General features: G+C 49.1%; 1 protein-coding gene across 3 annotated transcripts in view; it reads left to right on the top strand.

The window, feature by feature from the left end:
- Positions 1 to 21,179, top strand: part of NPAS2 (neuronal PAS domain protein 2) — a 158,484-nt gene that overhangs the window by 120,108 nt on the left and 17,197 nt on the right. For all 3 annotated transcript variants that reach the window (XM_044772984.2, XM_070511610.1, XM_070511611.1), the window contains exons 8-14: positions 9,437 to 9,555; positions 10,243 to 10,325; positions 10,864 to 10,970; positions 12,999 to 13,146; positions 15,243 to 15,327; positions 18,018 to 18,159; positions 18,707 to 18,816. In XM_044772984.2, the coding sequence (XP_044628919.2) occupies positions 9,437 to 9,555; positions 10,243 to 10,325; positions 10,864 to 10,970; positions 12,999 to 13,146; positions 15,243 to 15,327; positions 18,018 to 18,159; positions 18,707 to 18,816 (794 nt within the window). The remainder of the gene's footprint in view (positions 1 to 9,436; positions 9,556 to 10,242; positions 10,326 to 10,863; positions 10,971 to 12,998; positions 13,147 to 15,242; positions 15,328 to 18,017; positions 18,160 to 18,706; positions 18,817 to 21,179) is intronic.

Genomic DNA, 21,179 nt, shown 5'->3' with positions numbered 1-21,179 from the left:
GAGAAACACTGCCCTATTGTAATACTAAATGCCATTCCGTAGGAATTTTAATGATACTCCTCTCTCTTGTGGCGCTCCTTCCAGACAACTTTATCCTTGAATTGATATAAGCAGTGGTTTGGAATTTGCTTAAAATGTGTGCTGTGGCCAGAATGCCAGCTGTCAGGATAGCAGCATATCCCAAGTGGCCACATGCAAGGAAGGGAAAGGCGCCCTGGCCCCCAGTGTGCCACGACTGTGGGAATTATGGGATGCTGCACCTACATGACCCATGAAAACAATGCACGGGCTTAATTCAAGAAACCCACCTGTGATTGGCTGGTGGGCAGCAGTTGTATCCTTTGTAAATTTCCATTTCCACGCCTCTCATTAAGATGCTGCCGAATATCTCTTTGAAGCTTCCTGTCATTTATCACATTTTAGAGGGTTTCAAGGAAACAGGGAGGCTTCATTGTGAATACCTGGGAGTTTTTTTAACTAGCAAGGTTTTATTTTCACTGCAAGTTGAGACAATGTTTATTTGCCTGAAAGAGTGTGTGGAAGTTATGTGTGATTTTTCTTTTTTTTTTTTTTTTGGAAACTGTTACTGCTATAAACACACAGTGATGAAAGTAGAAAATTTAAAACCAAGAGCACAGAGTGTCTTCCCAGAGCCTGTTGAACAAACTAAAGTGAGAGGGGCTTTCTTGAGACAAAGTCTCCAGATGTCACTGTGGAAAACCTGAAATATAGTTCTCACCTGGATTAAAATGGACAGCAAAAAAATGTCAGAGACAAGTGAATTTCTAAGATTTGAACCCTACGAAATCACCAACATTCACCCATTTTTGACATATAAAATTTGATTTAACATAAAGAAATAATTCCTATTTGATTTTGTAGGTTTACTTCTCAATAAACATTGAACAATGAGTTAATAAAAAAGCTCACCTTAGGAGTGTTTCTTAAGTACCAGGCCCTGGGCTCAGTCCGTGCATTCATCGTCTCATTGAATCCTCACAACAGCCGTGTGAGGTGGTACTATTGGCATCATCCCATCCTAACAGAGGAGGAATGGATGTGTAAAAGAGTTAAGACTGTGGTTTATGGGTGGGAAGTAGGGGACCACATTCATACCCAGACCCTCTGACCCTGAACCCACACTCTTACCCCCAGCACTTTGCTGCCTCCCCACAAATCCATGTTGAAATTAAACATCTAGATGCAGAACTCAGGGCTGTCCCTGCCACCTGGCATTCTGTTGGTACATGATGTCCGTACCTGTGCACATCAGATGTCCTGCAACCACATACCAAGCTATTTTAAGAGTACCCAAGACTTGTTTTAAATCAAATATGGGAAAACATGCAGATATAGAAATGACTGGCATGAAGGAAGAGGTTTATAGTCATAGATCACTAGAAAAGGTACAGTGCGCTGTGTAGGGCCATGCAGGGAAGCACCAGGTCAGTCAGGAGGCAGAGGGAGCAGGAGAAAATGTGGGCAAGAGCCTCCTTTGTGGTATCCGCAGGAAAGAACGGACAAGGCGAGCAAGGAGGCTTAGGGTTGGCTAATTTGAATACTTTCAGCAGACGCTGGGACACAGGGCTGTCCCTAGTAGTCTGGCTCCTGGCCCTGGGGTGATAGTGGCCCAGAGTGTGCGAGCCCTAGAGGAGGTGGTAGGAGTGTGGCCTCTGGGTTGGTTGGTTTGCATGTGAAAGGTACACTGGAAGGTGAGTTGTTTACTACCGATAGGAACTGGCTAACCCTGAGAGAAACAGCCCCTCAAGGGGCCAGAAAGGCCCCAAATATCAAAGCATCAAATACAGAAACTAGAAAATGTGGTTGTTAGACAAGCCGCCTCATGCAACTTCCCTGAGTTCCCAGGCCTGGCACAGGTGAAAAACCAATATGTAAAGTGCAGAAGAAAAATGACCATGAACATCAGTTTTATTTTAATAGAATACCTGCCCACACCTCAAAGAACAATGTAGGAAATCCTCCTTTGGTCCATTACTGTGAAAAGTCCTATCATTTCCATAGGGCTATTTGGTTTATGGAGCATTGCCTGGTGCATTCTTAGTTGATGCGTGTCAAGAAGAAACAAGGCTCTCCTTTTTATAAATAATAGAATAGAAAGGACGGCGACCTTTACTCATCTGTGGACTCATCACACCCCTTCCTGGGCCGACACAGTCCACGCCTGGCACATAGATAAGCACTCGACAAAAGTAGGTAGACCTAAACTGAGGCTCGGAGATCTTAGTCCTTGGCACACGGATGGTAGGGGGCACATTCAGACCAAAGACTTCTGACTCATGGGAAAATAATGCTCTTCCCGGAAGCTGATAATCGAGCTCTTCTTGACGGACCCCCAAGCACACTCCAGGGAGATAACGACAGCTTCCAGGAGGGCTCCCACCACTTCCATGGCCTTAAATCCAAGGTGAAGATTAAAGCCATGTGGGTATGTGCCACGTGAACTGGAGCATGTCTAACTTCAGGTGCCTTGTAAACTGTCTACACCGGAAGGCCTCCGAAGCAACAGTGTGTGGTCAGGGACGCTCATCTTTGGCCTCCATTCACTCCGCTTTCTGTGCCCACCACTCCCATCAAGTTCCCTCCCCACCTGGGCTCCCTGGGCGCTCCCTGATGTCCTTACCCAGGCCCCTCACTGGGGGTGCCCCCATCAGAACTCTTTCCCCAGCCTAGAGCTCATCTGATCACCGATGTGGCCCAAGGCTGACAGAGGCCCTGGCTGCCACTCAAAAATGACCACTATAGGAAGCCTCGGGCCTTAACCCAGAGGGCCCAGGTTGAAATGTGTAGGCTTCAGGGCAGGGAAGAGAGGGGAGACTGAGCCAGAGAGCTTTTGATGACCCTTCAATCATAGGTGAAGACCCCACATGCTTGCCTGCTAACCTGAATAACTACGCACAATTCATCTGGCTCTGTAACCAGTGTGAGTAAGCTAAGGTAGTAGGAATTGTGAGGGAAAGGAGGGACAAAAGTGCCTTTGCCCGTGTTAACCAGATTAAACTCTTAACTAGACATTTCCAGACTCACCAGTCCATTATGCCACCTCACCTCTTTACCTCTGCACCCCGGCCGCCCCCCGGCTCCATTCACTGAGGCTGTGTATACACAGCAACCATTGCCCAAATACTTGAGCAAAATGGAATTTTCCCCTTTTGCAATATTTGCACATCTTGGTCACTCCTTAGGACTTCATCATTCGCCACAGATGTTCTAGGGGGAAGGGAGGGAAAACAGGATTTCACATCTTTAACCTAGATTTTTAATAAATGTGAAGAAACATGTGTCAGGAAATAGGACAAGAAAGTAGCTTTCTTAGAATTATTTCACTTTAGGACAGTTCCTAACCCAGTCTGTGAAAAGCTTCCTGAGGAACTCTGAGCTGGGATAGAGAACCACATGGTGCATCCTCTCCCCAGAGAAAGCCCACTCTCTGATCCTGGCCACATCGTTTCCAGAATAGGGTTGAAATGCAATTACTTTATTCAGGGTTATGGTTGTCCCGTAACAGATTCTTTTTTAATGCTTTCAAACACATACACCATCCCATCTTTTTACTTCACCAGTTAAATAGAGGAGACTGGGGCCCTTTCCCAGCCCCTCACCCGGGTCCTGCAGCCCCACCCCCACCACTCATGGGGAAGGAACCGGCAGGATGATTTTAAAGGCGTAAGGAACAGTCTTTGCTTTCTGGGGTCCTAATAAGCAGGTTCCGGTTCCTGAAAGATAACTTCATGCCAGGAAGGAGGTAATCCTCTATTTAAGCTCTGGCTCCTCCCCCAGACTTGGATTTAAATGTGCATCTGACTGAAATCCAGAAAGCAGTATTTCAAAAGTCGCTGGTGTGGTTCCAAATAGGTCACCCTCAGCAAACATTCCACTCTGGGCTTTCCAGAAACCACACGCCAGAGTAGAAAAGTTTCCCTGCCCTCATTTTACCTACTCGCCTCTAACCACACCGCCCGATTTGAAACACTGGCACAAGTGGAGGCTTTTCAGTCGACAAGACTTGATTCCGTATGTTCTGAGGGATGTCTGTAAGTTGCCTCATTTTATGGCTTTGGAGTTTTGTTTGTTTGGTTTTTTTTTTTTCCCCTGAGCTAATTGAGATGTCTCAGGTAGGGGAACAAATGGCATGCCTGCCAGACCTCACTGCGAATGGAGACATGCGTTTAGCACAGGAAGGAATGTGTGATCCATCTGTCACAGGCCCCCAAGAGTAAGAAGCAGGGTGTCCCCTCTGCCTCAACAAAGAACTGTCATGTCCTTCTCCGGCAGTGGTCGTTGCTGGCAGAATAGATTGTAGAGGAATTAAGACCACGATAAAGGACAAATTGTTACTCAAGGACATCACGTTGCATGAGAATCTGGAGTCCCTGTGAAAATGGAGCAGTGAGAAATGGTCAGACATTTATCCACCACATCTTTCTGCTTGTTTCGGCCTGGGAGCAGGGGACCTTGGTACAGGTTGTCCGTCCAATAACTGTGATGGAAATGTGCACAAGATATCCATTTGGAGCACAGACGATGACGGCCTGTAGAAAGTTCACTTCCCTGAGCATACAAATAATTTGGCCCTATCCACACCAGCCATCTGGTGGATATCTTGTCAATGCCATTACAACCTTCTGGCTCCGAAAAATACTCATTTTAATTAATGAATGCCAGGAGAAAGAAGAAATATTTAAGTAAGACGTATATTTTCCCATTAAGTTTTTCAATCGGGCAAAATGCGAACCCCTAGCTTTCTCGTGTGGCACTCAGCTTCTCTCCAACCTCGTTCTTCCCTGTGCCAAACAGAACTGGCAGAGAGAAAGGAAGAACCACGCATTACAAGTTAGGTGGCAGCCCAGGTCCAAAACTGGACAGGATTATTCTGCTGCAGCTCTTCTGAGAGCCAAGGGCCCCGACTTTTCAGAGCACCCTGGGTAAGGCAGACTATGAAGAGGAAACGGAGTCTGAAAACAGTGCTTCACAAGCAGGAGATGATTTCTCGTGAACGTGTAGAAAATTATCTTTCCCTCAACACTGCAGCCCAAGCATTTCGGACGTTGGTCACAGATGGACTTAGGAATGTTCTTCTTCCTTCAGCAGACTCCCTGCTGATGGTTTCCCGTCTTCCCAGACACCTATCGGCTTTGTTTTCGCTTGTGCCAAGAAGTGCTGAGAAAGCTATTTCTCACTCTCCTTGTGGACTATTAATGCCTCTCCCTACAGCTCTTGCAGCTAATTTATCATAAGCAGGCCATCTCTCATCAGAATACTTAATTGTTTCACCCTGATGACTGAGCATGACTGAGCAGGAGCGAGTCGGTGCATCTCTCTCCATTTCTTTCTGCTCTTTTCCCCTTGGCTTGTGTTCATCATCACCATCCTCACTCTTCCCTACCCCTTTGAAAACACATTCTCACGCCGCCTGAGATCTCCCTGCCCCTACAATCATCCTGATCTCCTTGTCTTGACTGATTCGGGAGTTCACCTTTGTCATCAGAAACACCTGGAAGCCAACTCCAGGTGCCAAGTGAGACGGACATTAGTCGTCCATATTCCCTGCAGAACCTTGGGCTCTCTTGTTTTTGGAACCCCAAGAACGCTAGCCCAAGGCAAAGTTCTTTCAGGGTCTCTGAAATTAGAGACTATGCTGAAAGATTCAGCAGCAAAGGGGACTTGATGACCCCATGGACCCTTTTAATAGGAAGACCCAAAATTGATCACCATCCTGCGTCTTTCCAAGCATGAGGCCCACAAGGGGCACTTCCGCTGTTTTCCACGGAGAGGTGGGTGCTGCGTGCTGATTTGCCGCAGGTCTTGCCCAGGCATCCTTCTGACAGTGTTAATGCATCAGTAGGGCAGTGAGCTAGCCCGAGTGCCAGTGGAACCCAGAACCGTGCTCCGTGGGCACCCTCCCCAGCGAGCCTGCCCCCAGCAGCACCCATCCGGGCTGCGGAGGGGAAGCCATCTCGGCATCTCAACATCTGTGCACTAGTTGCTGGCAAGGATCAGATGGTCACTTCCCAAACTGGGCCATAAACTGCGGTTAGATGTGGGATGGAAGGTCGTCTTGTGAGAGAGTCATTCAATAAACATATGCTGAGCACCTGCTGTGTGCGAGACGCCTGCCCAGAGCTGGAGACAGAGAGAAGTCGACCCAGCCCTTGTGGGGAAAGCTCTCTCTTTAGCTTTGAGCAACAGTAAGATCAATTTTGAGTAATATGACTCTAGGGGAGAAAGTGGAGCAAGCAATAATCACTTTTGTCTGTCTCCCGAGTGCCGTGTGTGTGTGTGTTTTGAAGTGGCGGAGGGGAAGACCAGTCTGAAAGTGTCAGACATCCGAGAAGATGGGGCTGCGCCTGCACTGAGTGATTCATCCTCCTGAGAGGCTCGGGAAGCCAGTTGTAATTAGATATATTTTTTTCTATTACTTAAAATGAAACAACTAATTAAATCCTTAATTAATGTTCTTAAACTACCTTGGGATAAGAAGTGCCGGAGAAGTTATTCCAAGTGCTAAATATTACTGTGAAGTCCCAGGGAGCAGTTTGCTCATGTGTTCACTCTCTAGACCATGCGAGAAGGCTCAGGCTGTGAGTAAAAGTCATTTCAAACGCAACTGGCAAAATGTTTAAAGTTTCTTCTTCCCCTTGGTTTTCCCCGAGGTTTTCCCCGTGGCCTCTGTTAAGACTTTCACTCTTGATTGACTATCACTTTTGATCAAGCCCTCGGCCACTTAAGGTTTTTAGGGGGAAAGCTTGTTTAGAAGCTTTAGCTCGTCCTGGGCCCCTCTGTAAAGTGTCTAGCTTATCAAGCGCAGGCTGTACACAATAATGAAATTTCCCTTGTGGGGTGCATTTCATCTTTAAAGCCCTAGAAGTTATAAACAGACTGATAAAACCACGTTGGGAGGCAGTCAGTCAACAGTAAACATCTACTTAATTTCTGTGTCTGAGTCTCTGCCCCTGTAAGCTGTGGGGGCTGGCGTTTGCCCTGCTCCACACTCCTTCTGTCATCCATCCCTCACCCCCGCCCAACAGAGTGAATGAGCTGAGCAGCCTAAAGCATCATGCACACAAGGCTCATGGTTCAGAGACAGATCACAGGGACGTTCTCTTTAGTTCCTGGGAAGTCCTCGGAAGTTTGCGTGGAAGGTCTCGATATTGTGGAAGAGCAAGCAGAATTTTATTAGGTGGTTATCTGGCAGGTGATGTCTCTTAGATTCAAGCAGAGAGGATATTTCACATCTGGGAAATTTTTTAATGTCTTTTTTTCATTATGCAGATATTCACATCCGCGGACCCTTCCCTTGTGTGGAATTGTTTTCGTTTCCCTTGACAAGTTCCTTGGCTCACCCTAAAGTTAATCTGCGGTGATCGAAGCCAGCTAATGACGGATGTGAACTCTCTCTGTTGCTGTTAGTGCTGTCAGGCTGATTCTGACTCCCGGCAACCCTGTGGACAGCAGAGCGGAACCCTGCTCAGTCCTGTGTGCCACCCTCTCCCCTTCTGGCGCTGCATCAGACAATGCTCCGCTGCTGTTCACAGGGTTTTCGTGGCCAATTTTTTTTGGAAGTGGGTGGCCAGGTCCTTCTTCCTAGTCTGGAAGCTCCACTGAAACCTGTCCACCATGGGTGACCCTGTTGGTATTTGAAATCCCGGTGGCACAGCTTTCAGCATCACAGCATCGTGCAGCCACCACAGTGTGACAACCCACAGATGGGTGGTGTGGTTCCCTGACCAGCAAACGAACCCAGGCCACGGGAGTGAGAGCACCGAATCTTCACCTCTAGACCCCCAGGGCTGGCCACAAACTCTCTAGGACCACTATTTTTTATTTTACCCACTTTATATTCATGTCTGGAAACATTTATTAGTATTTATGTGGATACAGTCAAAGTATATGTTTTAAAATGAATTTATTCATGTTAATGGATGGAAGAACACATTATAGAATCACTTAGAAACCTAGAAACATATAAAACAAAAACTTAGTGGAAAGCTAAAATCCAAAGAAAGTCTTGCAGATTTCACTTGAGAATGCATTTAGTTTTCTGATGCTTTACATGTTCTCAAATTGGAAAACATAACCATATTTTAATTTACAAGTTCAGAAATGTGCAGGATATAATCGATTACATTTTAAAAAGAAAGAGGTAGTACAGATTCTAGCATAGTGATCCTCAACAATGTCTGCATGTTCGTAAATCTGGGGCGTTTTTAAAAATGCCAGTGCCTGGGCTTCACCCCCAGAGTTTGGGAATTCACTGATCTGGGATGGGGATGGGGCCTAGGCAGCCCTGTCAAAGGTGCCGAGGAATCTGGTGTGTAGCCGGGTTTGAGAATTCCATGTACGTGAAGCTGACTTTTCTCATATTTAGCAGAGTTCTTTTTCCCATCCAGCAAACCACCTAAACTAGCAGAATTGTTCTCCGGCCCAAAGGTAAAGCAGTTCTCACAGTCACCCCGAGGGAGGTCTCGAGCACTCAGGAAGAGTGCTGCCAACGCCAAGTGGGAGCTCCCCAGAGGCATCTGGGGCCTGGTCTCAGCACCGTGCTGGGCGTGGGGCTCGCACAGTCCCTTCTCCGCCCTGATGGAACCCTGGACGTGGAGTCAGGAGACCTGAGAAGAGTCCCTGCTCCATCGTCTCTTCTCTGAGTGGCCTCAGTTAACCTATCTAGCCTTTCTGGGCCTCCGTTTTCCTCATCTGAATGAGGACAGTCATGCCTTCCCAGACTAGTGAGAATAAATAAAACACAGATGAACAGACTTTGCCACCTGTGCAGCGCTACAGAACTGGCAAGTTTGGCTATGGACTGTGTACCTCTGGGGATCACCCTGAATGCTGAGGTCGTCTCCTCAGTGGTCCCCGCCAAGCCTATCATCAGTCAGCTCTCAAGGGCGAGTTTCGGGGCAGAAGCCCTGGAAGCCATGTGAGCGCCGCCAGGGCCAGGGATGGGAGGGGGATCCACGTGTGCCAAGACACCCCTGCCTTCCCTGGGCCTGGCGGCATCAGAGGCACCGTCTGACTGTGGAACTCACCCTGGAAACACTGGCAGAAGGGAATGTCCAGGCCCTTCCTGCAGAAGGAGTCTGTCTTCTCATTTTGCAGAATATTTTTCCCAGCACAGTAGTCTCAGTGGCTGTAGGACTAGTGGAAGTGAGAGGCAGAGGAGTGTGCTGGTTACGAGCCTGGCCTCGAATGCCTGCTCTGTTTGTCCTCGTGCAAGTTATTTCACCCGTCTGTGCCTCAGTTTCCTCATCTGTGCAGTGGGGATCACAGTAGCACTGACCTCATCGACCTGTTGTCAGAATGAAATGAGTTAATATATAGAAAGCCCTGAGCCCGGTGCTGGCTTACAGTACTGCCGGGTAGGGGTTTGCTGCTGCACCATACAGGGCTAACCTGTGTCTCCCCCCTCCCGCCTCAGCGGCCAGCCCCGTGTGTAACGGCTTTGACAGCACCCTCTCGAGGCCTTGCAGGGTGCCCCTAGGAAAGGAGGTCTGCTTCATCGCTACCGTTCGTCTGGCAACACCACAGTTCTTAAAGGCAAGTACCTGGGAGAGAACTCATGCAGAACCTTGACGATTGAGTCACATTTAATTACAGTTAGTTAATTGTCTTCATGGGAAAGAATAAAACCACAATGGAGTTGTCACTGACTTAGAAGATTTAAAACGTCTGGTTTCTGTACCTGTGTCAGCCCACAGGCCCTTTCCCCCCGACTCCAGCTCCTGCGAGCTGTTTTGTTTGCAGGCAGCATCAACTGCTGTTCGGCCTGCAGACACGCTCTTTTGTAACTCTGTAAACTTTCCTACTGTTCACACCAACACTGATACCACTCAGGGCAGGCATAGGGGAGAACTGAGTGTCAAAACTGACGGTTTGTCTGTGTTCTCTCGTCTGTGATTGCTTTAACATCTATGGCATGAATATTGAGTTAAATTAGTAACTCAGATTCAGAGGAAAAGCCATTTTCCACATGTTTACCACACTTCTAGATAATGGGAAGGGAGTGGTGTGACATTTTGGCTCCTAGGTATTTTTCCCCAGCTTGTGAAATAAATTTAGTATCAGCTAATACCGAAATTAGCTACAGATGATGAGTTTCAGGCCAACGCAGCTTGGAGACTTGCTCTGAATGATTTTAGCTTCTGGTACCCACCATGCATTCTTGAACATAGCGAGGGTGAGCATCTGGCACTCCAAGCAACATTTTTTTCCCTTCTAATACAGGAAATGTGCATAGTTGACGAACCTTTGGAGGAATTCACTTCAAGGCATAGCTTGGAATGGAAATTTTTATTTCTGGATCACAGGTTTGTGAAAAGAAAAACATATTTGGGTTGGGTCCTTTTCAACTGTTTGTTTGCATGAGCCCTGCTCTCCTTGGGAGAGAAAAGTTGAGCCAGGTCCCTTCAAGGAGAAGGACTTTCTGGCGGGAGGAAAAGGGGTTCCCAGCCAAGGGTGAGGTGCCTTCCCTTCCGCTGCATTCGCCCCTTCTGTGGGTACATTCTGTTTGCGTCAGACCATCTCAGGAGAGCCAGATGCCGCAGCCGGGGACATCTTTGGAATACCCCCCACCGCGCTCAAGACCCTCTCCAGCTCCCTTTAAGGCAGGAGCTGACGTCAGGGAAACTTCTCATCCTCTTTCTTTCAACACCTTTTTGTCCCTTTGGCGCAATCTTCTTTTTTTTTTTTTTTTTTCTTCTGTAACATTTTTCACGGTTTAGGAACTAGAAATCTCTCCTCACCCTGTAATTTCTTATTACACTTTGGGGTTGGGCTGACCCAGTCTCAAGATGTTTTTAATTACTCAGTAGTGATAAAGTTTATTGTTACTTGTTGTCCTTTCAGAGCCCCACCCATCATAGGATACCTGCCTTTTGAAGTTCTGGGAACCTCGGGCTATGACTACTACCACATCGATGATCTGGAGCTCCTGGCCAGGTGCCACCAGCACTGTGAGTACCACACACCCAGCCCCAGCACCCAAGGGCCTCCTGCTGTCTCCACGGAGCCGTGACAGCCAGATGCTTGGCCCTGGAAGTCTGCTTATGTCTTGGTTTCTCTCTGAGGCAGAGGACTTTGTCTTCTCTAAATGACCAAGGAGTGTGGTGGAGGTCCTTGTCTGGATCACCCCCATGTTGTGTTTTCAGCTGTCATTGACCTTGTCCTGCCTACCCCCAGCCCCCAACGCCATCCTAGTATCCCTCAGCTATGCAGCCTATTTCATCTTACTTGAGAAAACTAAGGTGATGCTGGTCATTTTTTTTTAAGTTATGCAATACATTTCAAAGACAAAATACTACATTCACGTAACTGTTCTTTACTCAGCAAACATGTACTGGTCACAAACTACAGCCAGATCTGAGCTGGGCCCGGGACGGAGAGATGCTCAGAATCTCCTTGCTGCCCTGCAGGAGCAAGGTCTGATGGAAAAGCAGACATAGGCGACTTTATAAGATGTTCTCAGTGCATAGAAGGGGACGTACATGGGATATTGGGGGGCTCAGAGGAGGGTCCCTCACCCAGCTGGGGGAGGGGGTCAGGGAAGGCTGTTGCCGCAGAAGAGGGGAACAAGCCGGCAAAGTTACAGGAGGCAGGACTCATGGTGTGGGGACGGGGGATCTGCAAGCATACCTGCTGTCTCACCTAGCAGGAGGAGTCAAGAATTAACCACTCAGAGCCATATATTCGGGGCCAAGTTCCAGCTTTGACCAGGAACATTTGTAGTAACAGTGACCAGTGGCGCCTCATCCGGGACTGACCACCAACGCTGTCTCTGATGGGTACCCTGTCTGTCTGTAGTACCCATTATAACCTTCTCTTCTCTGCTCTTCTTGTGGACAAAAGAACAGGCTTGAGTGCCATCAGGATCCGCTGTTAGAATTGAAGGCTAATCTTCAAAACTTGAACCCCTTGCTCCTCAAAGTGTGGTTGTCCAGCGGCAGCATGGACGTCACAAGGAGTCTGCTGGACCCACAGACTCTCAGGCTCCTGCGCAGGCCTGCAGAGTCAGAACGTCCACCGTAACAAGACCCCCGAGGGATTCGAGGGTCCAGGACAATCTGAGCAGCACGGCTCCTTCGAGCCAGTGCTGCTTCCTTCTGGCTCTTCTAACAGAGAACGGCGTCCTGCTTGTAGAATCCCCTTCACGTCTGAAGGGCCTGCCTGTGGCTCAGGCGAGACGTTCTCGCTCTGTCGAGCCCACGCCCTTACTCACTGGGCTTCTCTCCTCTTCGGAGAGAAAAGACAGTGGCTCTTTTTGTAGCTTTGGTTTCTTAGTTATGATTTCTCCTAATATTTGCATAAAGAGGTGCTAAATTCCAGGCAATGAGGCAATAAAACCCAAATTGTTCTCCTTCCTTGGCCCCACGGTCCAGCTTCCTGCCTTGCACAGGATAATAAACCAATAGCATGCAGTCTGTCCTGGACACCCCCAGAGCAGCCCTCTCAGACATAACCGTGGGGGCTGCGGGCAGTCCTGCAGCCGCGGGGCCCAGGTGGAAAGCACCTGTAGCCGACTCTCTCTCGGAAGCGTGCAGACTGGGGATGCAGTGCTGACTGACAGCCGCAGATCCGTCCAGAGCTGGGCTGCCAGGTCTGTTTCGGGGGAATCCTCCGGGGGTCTGGAGTGTCTCCCGTGCTCAGCTCCCGCGGCTCCAGAGACAGCTCCGCCTGCCACAGGCAGATGCGCACCAGGAAAACCCGGGCCTCTCTTGAATCAGACCTCCAGTTTGAGACTTTGTCTGCATCTGCCCTTGTCTGAGGGTCTCTTGAGCTTGTGAGCACTTGGGAAAGCGTGTGGATGGCGCTTCCATTGTTTAAGAATTCATTATCGCTTACCGTTATCGTGATAGTCACTTAAAATACAGCGCCACTGTTCGGCATTGTCTTTTTGAGAGCTTGTATTTTTAACAATGAGTTTTGGGGAAGAGGTCATTTCGTGTTAACATTCGTTCCACGCAGACTCCATTTTCCACCAACAGTGATGCAGTTTGGCAAAGGGAAGTCGTGCTGCTACCGGTTTCTGACCAAAGGCCAGCAGTGGATTTGGCTGCAGACGCACTACTACATCACCTACCACCAGTGGAACTCCAAGCCCGAGTTCATCGTGTGCACGCACTCGGTCGTCAGGTGCGGCTGGGGCGGGTACGCAGGCAAGGCCCGGTCAGGGTGCAGCCATCTGGTCGTCCTCGTCTCTGAGGAGCAGGCCCCGGGCTGGAGTTCCTGAGCTGGCCCGGGCCGTCCTCTGCAGTTGGCAGAATCCTCAGCAGAGCTCAGCTCCCTCCCAGGTGCTCAGCCAGCTCTGCTCTCCCGGGCTCCCTTCCTCCCAGCACTCGGTCGGGCCCCGGAACGCCTCCGGAGCTCTCAGGCTGCCAGGGTATGACTTAGCGAGTTACTGCTTCACTGACCTACTTACATATTTTCCCCTCATCTCTATCAATCCCCAGCCTTCCCTTGTTGCTGTTTTGAGAAGAAAATTAAAATTTTCCTCTAAGTAACTCAAAGACATAGTCCCCTTTATTTTTTATGCTTTAAAAACCCCTGCTGGCAACTGAGGCAGCGTTGGGAACAGAACCAGGCTGCCGGTGGGAAAGGGCTCTTGGAGGGTCCTGGTGGCCTCAGGGAGCCCTCAGCCCCATGTGGGTGAGCTGTGCTTCCAAGGGAGACAGCATAGCCAGCATTTCATAGATGCAGCCTTTGTGGGGTCACAGTTCCCAAAGGTAAAGCAGAAATGTCATTCATTTTTTTGCCCTGACTACAGAAATTTTAAGAACATAAGTCCGTTTTAAACTGGTCTAGAGAAGAGCATTTGAGGAGAGCAAAGAAAGAAAGGTTAGAAGGACTGCTTGTTATATATACTGTCATGCGCTGCATAACGACATTTCAGTCAATGACAGACCCCATATACGATGGTGGTCCCATCAGATTAGTACCATACAGCCTAGGTGTGTAGTAGGCTATGCCATCTAGGTTTGTGTAAGTGCCCTCTATGACGTACTGTGACGAAATCACCTAATGATGCATTTCGCAGAATGTGTCCCCGTGGTCGAGTGACGCATGACAGTACATATAACAGATAGATGATAAATAGACAGATGGATACGTGTACATGCATATAGATACTATACATACATCTGCATTTTATATGTATATATGAGAGAGAGATGATAGATAGTAGATAGGTAGGTAGGTGGGTAGACAGATAGATAAATGGATAGATACCATATATACACCCATGCGCGCACACACATGCATATATATAGTCAAAAAGTCAGTCCCTCTTCTTTAGTAAGTGGGGAGAGAGGACAGATAAGAAGTGCTAGTCTTTCTTGGCCAGTGACCCTGAGCATCACATTCGTGGCCACCCTCAGGGACTGGATCTTGGCTTCCTAGCCCACCCTTGGGCACTTCAGCAGCCAGTGGTTTCCGATTCCATGGTCAGTCCCACCCACTGCCACCCAGCCTGGGCCTTTGCCAGAGGGTCCCTTTGCCCCCAGGGAAGGCTGGACATTATCAACACCTTGTTCTTCAGACTCTGCTTGACCCTGCTCTTCCTCTCCATCCTCCACCTCCCCGATCTTAGAAAGAAACTCTCAAAGGAAGTAGGGAGTGAACTAATTAGACAAGAAGCATTCTGGAGGCACAAGAGCCACCGTCACTCCCAAGCCCCCTCGCCCAGCCTGCACGTCCACACTCGAGGCAAAGCCATACCTGGGTCACTTTGGCCACCACCACATTGAGTTGATTACCCACGCTATTTAAAAAGTGGTTCCATAGACTGATCAGAGGTCTGGGTCTGGGTCTAGGTCTGTTTGAGAGAAAACTCTCTGAAGTTTGTAATTACTAAAAAAGTTATGTGTCCCTTCCCATATGCACAGTCCAGACTGAGTCGCTTGTAAGAAAGGCTTCTAATTATTTGAAGGCTGAGGCTTTTCCTGTAGATGAAAACGTTTCTAAAGACAATTGTTTTTGGAGGTTTCGGAGGGAAAAAAGGTAAGTAAAGTAGAAGGGAATAAAAACATCCTGGAAAGGAAAATATTCTGAATGTCACATCAGAAGTCACTCCAGTGGAATTCAGGCACAGAATGAAACCGCTTCCCCAAACAAGTACCAGGACTCCGTGGTGACTATCCTGGGAGGGGTACCGATGTGTCATATGAGCCCTCTTTGCTGCTGTCATCTGGAATGTCCCGCCTCCAGCTGTGGTCTCTTGATTTCCTGATCAGTTACGCGGATGTCCGGGTGGAAAGGAGGCAGGAGCTGGCTTTGGAAGACCCGCCATCCGAGGCCGCCCACCCTGCAGTGCTAAAGGTATGCTGATCCCGCCAGATGGATACAGGCGAAGTGGCTATGCAGAACCTTCCATGAGATGTTATAATAAAAACAGCAGATCGTATTTATCGAGCTCCTGCTCTGTTCCCAGGACTATTCCATGTGGTTCTCAGGTATTTGCACATTCTCGGGACATTCTGTGAGGCGGGCACTGTTAGCGTCCTTGTCCATCTTTCGGAGGAGGCCCAGAGGACACAGAGAACGTAGCTAACATACAAGGGCCCGGAGGGTGAGAACTCGCAGAAACCACCTTTGGACTCAAAGCATGGTTGGCGACTTTTTGACCTCAATAGGTCCGCTTTGTATCTCCCCCACAGATAAAAGGCTCGGGGTATTCCATCATCCCACTGAGGCGTGGAGTAATTCCGGGGCCCCTGTCTTCCCTCAGCCTACGTGCTGGTGTTCTGCCTCCAGGACGCGGGCATCTCCCGAGTAGACTGCCCCTCGCACGCCCTCCGTGTCACACACCCTCCACGGTGCACTTTCCATTTCTGTGTCTGGAGTCTTAGTGAACAGCCATGTTGGAGCTGGCTGCGCGTCAGGGAGCTCCCCTGCTGAGAGATCTTCCGCTTCACAAAGCCCGCACCCCTTCCCTCCCCAGCCTGAGCTCTCGGGGCCCCTCTGGCCAGGCTTCCCCTGCCTCTGCTCCTGGTGTGTCAGACACCGAGAGGGAAATGTGCAAGTAGACCAGAGCCCTGTTCCTCAAAGGTCATTCTTCAAGCAGACGCGCCTGTTGGGAGAGAAAGCAAGACAGGGAGGCAGTGTTGTATTTCATCAAAGCTAACCCACCATTATTTTATCCCCCACTAAGAAAGAGAAAATGCTGCCAGGCAATCTGTGAAATAAGGAGTTCTTTTCACCAGTTGAAGGACACATCCCAATTTCCTGCCCAAAATGAGGGCAGGAAAGTGCCTCCTAGAACTGATGAAAGACAATTCAAGTTCCAGGCTGCCCAGTGTCCTAGAATCCAGAGTCTTTGGCCAGAGGCTGACACAGCAGCAATGGTCCAACAAAAGCATCTCTGGTCCATCGAGGACTGAGTTGGGAGGAAGAAGAAATCACCTTTAAAGATGAGAGAGCAGTCAGTGTCTTTGCCGAGCTTCCCCTGCTGGTGTGCTATGTGGTGACAGGTGTGTCATCACCAGCGTACTGATACGTCACACTGGTCATTGTTTATGGAGGTGTTTATTAGCCAGCACTGTCACACAACGCACCGTGCATCATGTCCGAGACGGAGTTAAGCTGTTAATAAGCAGGTGTTAGACACGCCGTACATCATGGCTGAAAAACACACGTTTTGTGTGTATCGTCCAGTCGGAAGGTCATTATTGAGGCTTTTGATCCTTTGGAAATCCTGGATCCCAGTGGAACTTCTCGTAAACATGCACATATGTATAAACACACAGATACAATCTCAGGCTGCCAGGTTGAGAAGCCCTTTTTAAAGTAAGAGCTCCAGGACAACGCTTTTCAAACTATCATTGTAATAGACCATTTAGTTTTTTAATTTCAAATCTGTTGCTGACTGATGCTTTTGTAAAAGGCAGATTCCCACACTTGGATGTGATGTGTGGCTATGTTGATGGCTGTAAAAGCTTCTCAGTGCTTACTCTCACTTCCTGTACTTATTTCTCTGCTGACCAGGAGCACACAATTTGCAAGTGGCCGTGGGCTGGGGATTCCACTCTAAGGGGTACGATCTTGGGGAGATTGTGACTAAGTAGCAGAGTCCCAAAAGTGACATTTAGCACAGCAAATGCAGGCACATCTCGTGATTCTGTTTGCACAAAGGCCTGTAGGTCACATATCAATCATTTCAGCCCTACTTGGGCACATACACAGTGTCCACCCTCACTGGAGTGTGACTCAAAAAGACAGAAGAGCCACATAGACTCACACCCAGGGGTTTAAGACCAGACCATGGGACATAAAACAGCCTGTCCAAGCAGCCCAGGGGATGCCAGGAATTTCACCATCCTCCTAAGACTAGGTGGGAGCAACAGTAATCGTTATGTTTCTTCTTTAGCTTAAAAATGATCATTTTTAATGCGCTTCCTACAGTTATGACACCTGAGCCACGCAGGATGGAAAGATAGCTCCTCGAGGTCGGAAAGTCACAGTTGTTTGTTGCTGTCTCATCACACTTACCTGAGGCAGAGGCATCCTGGGAGCCAGGACCAGTTAGGAGACCATTGGCCCTTTGCCTGTTCTCACCCCGGGGCCCTGAGGCTGTAGAGGCAGAGCGGTGGGGAGACAGCGTGGGAAGTGCCCAGAAGGGTCCACAGGCATTTGTTTCATTGGCATGTTAACAATCCAGTACCACCAGCAATCTTATTTCTAGAACTGGCCTCTTCCCCTCTTCTGGGAAAGTCAAGATTCTGGGCAGTGAGGTGACAATTTTAAGGAAAAAATAAAATGCAAAGTCAGTTATGAAAATCTAAAAAATCAAAATACAAGGTGAGAAAGTGTAACAAATACTGCATATAAGCTACAAGCCTCGAAGATGTCTCGATTACACATATGCATAAATAGTCCCCCTGGATTGTTTGATTACAGCATTTCTCTCAATACCCTCCACATTTTTCTACATATTTAGAGGCGAACTAAAGTCGTGTGATTCATTCCCATCACCTCGATGCTGAAATGTGGACCTTGTATGTGTGTTTCAGGACAAAGGCTCGAGCCTGGAGCCTCAGCAGCACTTTAATGCACTTGACGTGGGCACCTCCGGCCTTAACGCCAGTCACTCGCCGTCAGCGTCCTCAAGAAGTTCCCACAAATCCTCGCACACGGCCATGTCAGAACCCACCTGTGAGTGTGATTCCATGGATGGGGAGATGGGTGGGCACCTCATAGGACCAGGGTGGTGGGGGGATATAGAGTCCCACAAAGGCCCAGGGTTGAGTAGAATCAGCCATTGGTACCTACGAAGCAGAAGTTGCCATCCTGTTGACACTCTTCGCTTCCTTTCCCACCGGCCTCCTGCCTTCCACCTCTCCACGCTCTGGTTCCTCCACTGCCACACGAAGCAGACATTAAGCAGGTGACACGCAGACCAGATAACTTGGCCAGGTTTTGGTAACTCTGGTAAAGCGTGTGATCAGGCAGGTGGTTGAACCAAGTGGTGGACATGAAGCTTGGGGATGGTTTGCTGTCGTCTGCCTGTTCCCCAGCAAAGTTGGAGGCTGGCAGAATTTTTGTGGCTCTTGAAACCACTTCCATTCATGCTGGACTTCCATTATCAGAGATTCCAACCAAGCCCTTGTTTCACAGACACCGTGGTCATCGTTCCCCTCTTTTGATCAGAAAGCCCTTGAGTGTGTGTGAGTCAGAAATGTGACTTGTCATTTTCTTACAGCCACTCCCAGCAAGCTGATGGCAGAGGCCAGCTCCACGGCTTTGCCAAGATCGGCCACCCTGCCCCAAGAGCTCCCCGTGCCAGGGCTCAGCCAGGCAGCCACGATGCCGGTACGTGTGTGACCCCAAACTCCCAAATCAGGGTATGCTACAGCGTGGCAGGGGCCTGCAAGGCCATAGGACACGATGCTGCGTCTCCCCGGAGGACGAATTTTACTTAGATTAAGCTTGTGGGGCAGCAAGGCACGGGTGAGAGGCTATGTGATTTAATTGGCAACTAATTTGAAACTTTTTTATTCCAAAATTAACATGGATGTATATCCATAGAATGCAAAATCCAAATGAGTTTTAAAGGTAAAGCTCAAAACTTCAAACCTGGGATCACTGCCCCAGAGCCTCTTGGGGTGCATGACTAGGATCCTTACGTTTGGGATCCTATTTCACTCCAGTGAAAATATCTGAGAAGCTTGGTTTCCCTGATAGGTGCCAGACCTCTCCAGAATGTCAAGGACGAGTGGCCTCCTAGAAAGAGGCCAGCTTTGTGCAGAATCACTGATGTACAGTACTCCGTTCTCTGTTGCCTTGTAACAGACCACACCAAACTTAGCGGCAAAAAGCAACAATCATTCTTCATGTTCACAGATTCTGGGACAGGAATTCAGAAAGGGCACAGTGGGGACAACTCCTCTCTGCTGCCTGGTTTCAGGGGCCTCTCCAGCCAGAGCTGAGAGATCCATGTGCCAGGTGTGTCTGCGCTCACATAGCCAGCACCCAGGCTGGGCCTGCTGAAGGCTGGGCCCCACTGAGACCATCCACCAGTGACTTGCATGGGCCTCTCCATGCCTCAGGCTTCTCCTGGCAAGGCGACTGGGTTCTGAGAGGAAACGTCTGGAGAGGGAGCCTTCCATGAGAGCCAGGCAGAAGCTGCGTGGCTTTCTATGAGCTAGCCTTGGAAGTCCCACAACATCACCTCTGCCATACCTCTCGGACAAAGCAGTCACAAGCTCTCCCACAGAGAGGACATAGACCTCCACCTGTGGATGGGAGAAGTGTCTGAGAACTTTAGGGGCCACATCAGATGGTCGCCAGATACCTCATGTGACCCCTCGCTGACATTTTGGAGATGAGAGTGAATGTGCCACCTTCCTGCTTGCTGTCACCGTGAAAGTTATGCATACTCTGCTTGAAAAATTTGGTGACATTTTATTTTCAAATAGAACATGACAAAGACTGCTTTCTTTCTCTCCGGCCGCCTTCAGACAGCCTTGGAAGCTATGACCGCCGTTCTCCCAATGCTTGGCTGTCAGTATAACTTGCAGTTCTGTTTCCTCCCAGCCGTGCAGGGGAACACAATTGGGAGGATCAAAACCAGTCTCTGGTTCAGCCTTGTGCCCAGGATTTCTCACTAAAAGCAAGGTCTCCTGTTGTCATTTCCTCCCAACGTTGTCCTGGGTCACACTTCCCATTTTGGCTGCTTTTTATAGTCCCTAGGGACTGGGGGCCGAGTTTGGAATAACTTCAGAAGAATCCTCTTAGTTTTCTTTGAAAAACTCTAGGGGCCGGCTCCATGGCCGAGTCGTTAAGTTCACGCGCTCTGCTGCAGCGGCCCAGGGTTCGGATCCTCGGCGCGGACATGGCACCGCTCGTCAGGCAGCATCCCACATCCCACAGCTAGAAGGCCCTGCAACTAAGATATACAACTGTGTACGGGGCAGGGGGGAGGTTGGGGAGATAAAGCATAAAAAAAAAAAGATTGGCAACAGTTGTTAGCCCAAGTGCCAATCTAAAAAAAAAAAAAAAAAAAACTCTAAAAAGCCCATGAAGCTGAGGGTTTCATTTCTTGTCTCTACACATTGTCTCCCTCCGACCCACTGCCCACCCAAGGGATCAGGAAACAAGGTCAGTGACTCAGCTGACTTCCCAGGGATCTCACAGATTCCAGGCAGAGTCTGGCGAAATGGCACTCGTGTTCACTGCCTAGATGAGTTGATGGATAGAGACTTGCATGGCGTGTCTGTCCATCTGTGTAAGGGTTGAGCAGAAAGCGTAAGGACCACATGCAGAGCCAACACTGGTCATTGGTGCAGCTCCATTCATAGTGCCTGATGACACTGCTGAGAATTTATCACCAAATCCACCAAGAACGGAGTCTAGAGCAGGAGGCAAGGGAAGAGGAGTGGAGCAGAGCTGCCAAGCTCCAGCAAGTGGCAGCAGCTTTGCCACTGTGGCAGGGAGGCATCACGGCCCCTGAGTGATGCTTAGGACCTTGCTCAAGGACACCCTGCACCAGCCATGTGTCAGCTCTGACTCTATGCCTGCAAGGGCAGCAGCGCAGCCTGCTACCCCACCTTATCCGGGGGAACATATACCGTCTAGAAGTCAGCTCTTCACTCTGGTGCAGAAGGGCCTCCTTTAAGCCAGAGAACCCTGCCGACTGAGAGACAGCGCCCCTGTCCGTCTGTAACAGCCCAGAA

Source organism: Equus asinus, chromosome 6 (genome assembly GCF_041296235.1).
Source record: "Equus asinus isolate D_3611 breed Donkey chromosome 6, EquAss-T2T_v2, whole genome shotgun sequence".
Taxonomy (NCBI): Eukaryota; Metazoa; Chordata; class Mammalia; order Perissodactyla; family Equidae; genus Equus; species Equus asinus.
This window is presented reverse-complemented; position numbering and strand designations above follow the sequence as displayed.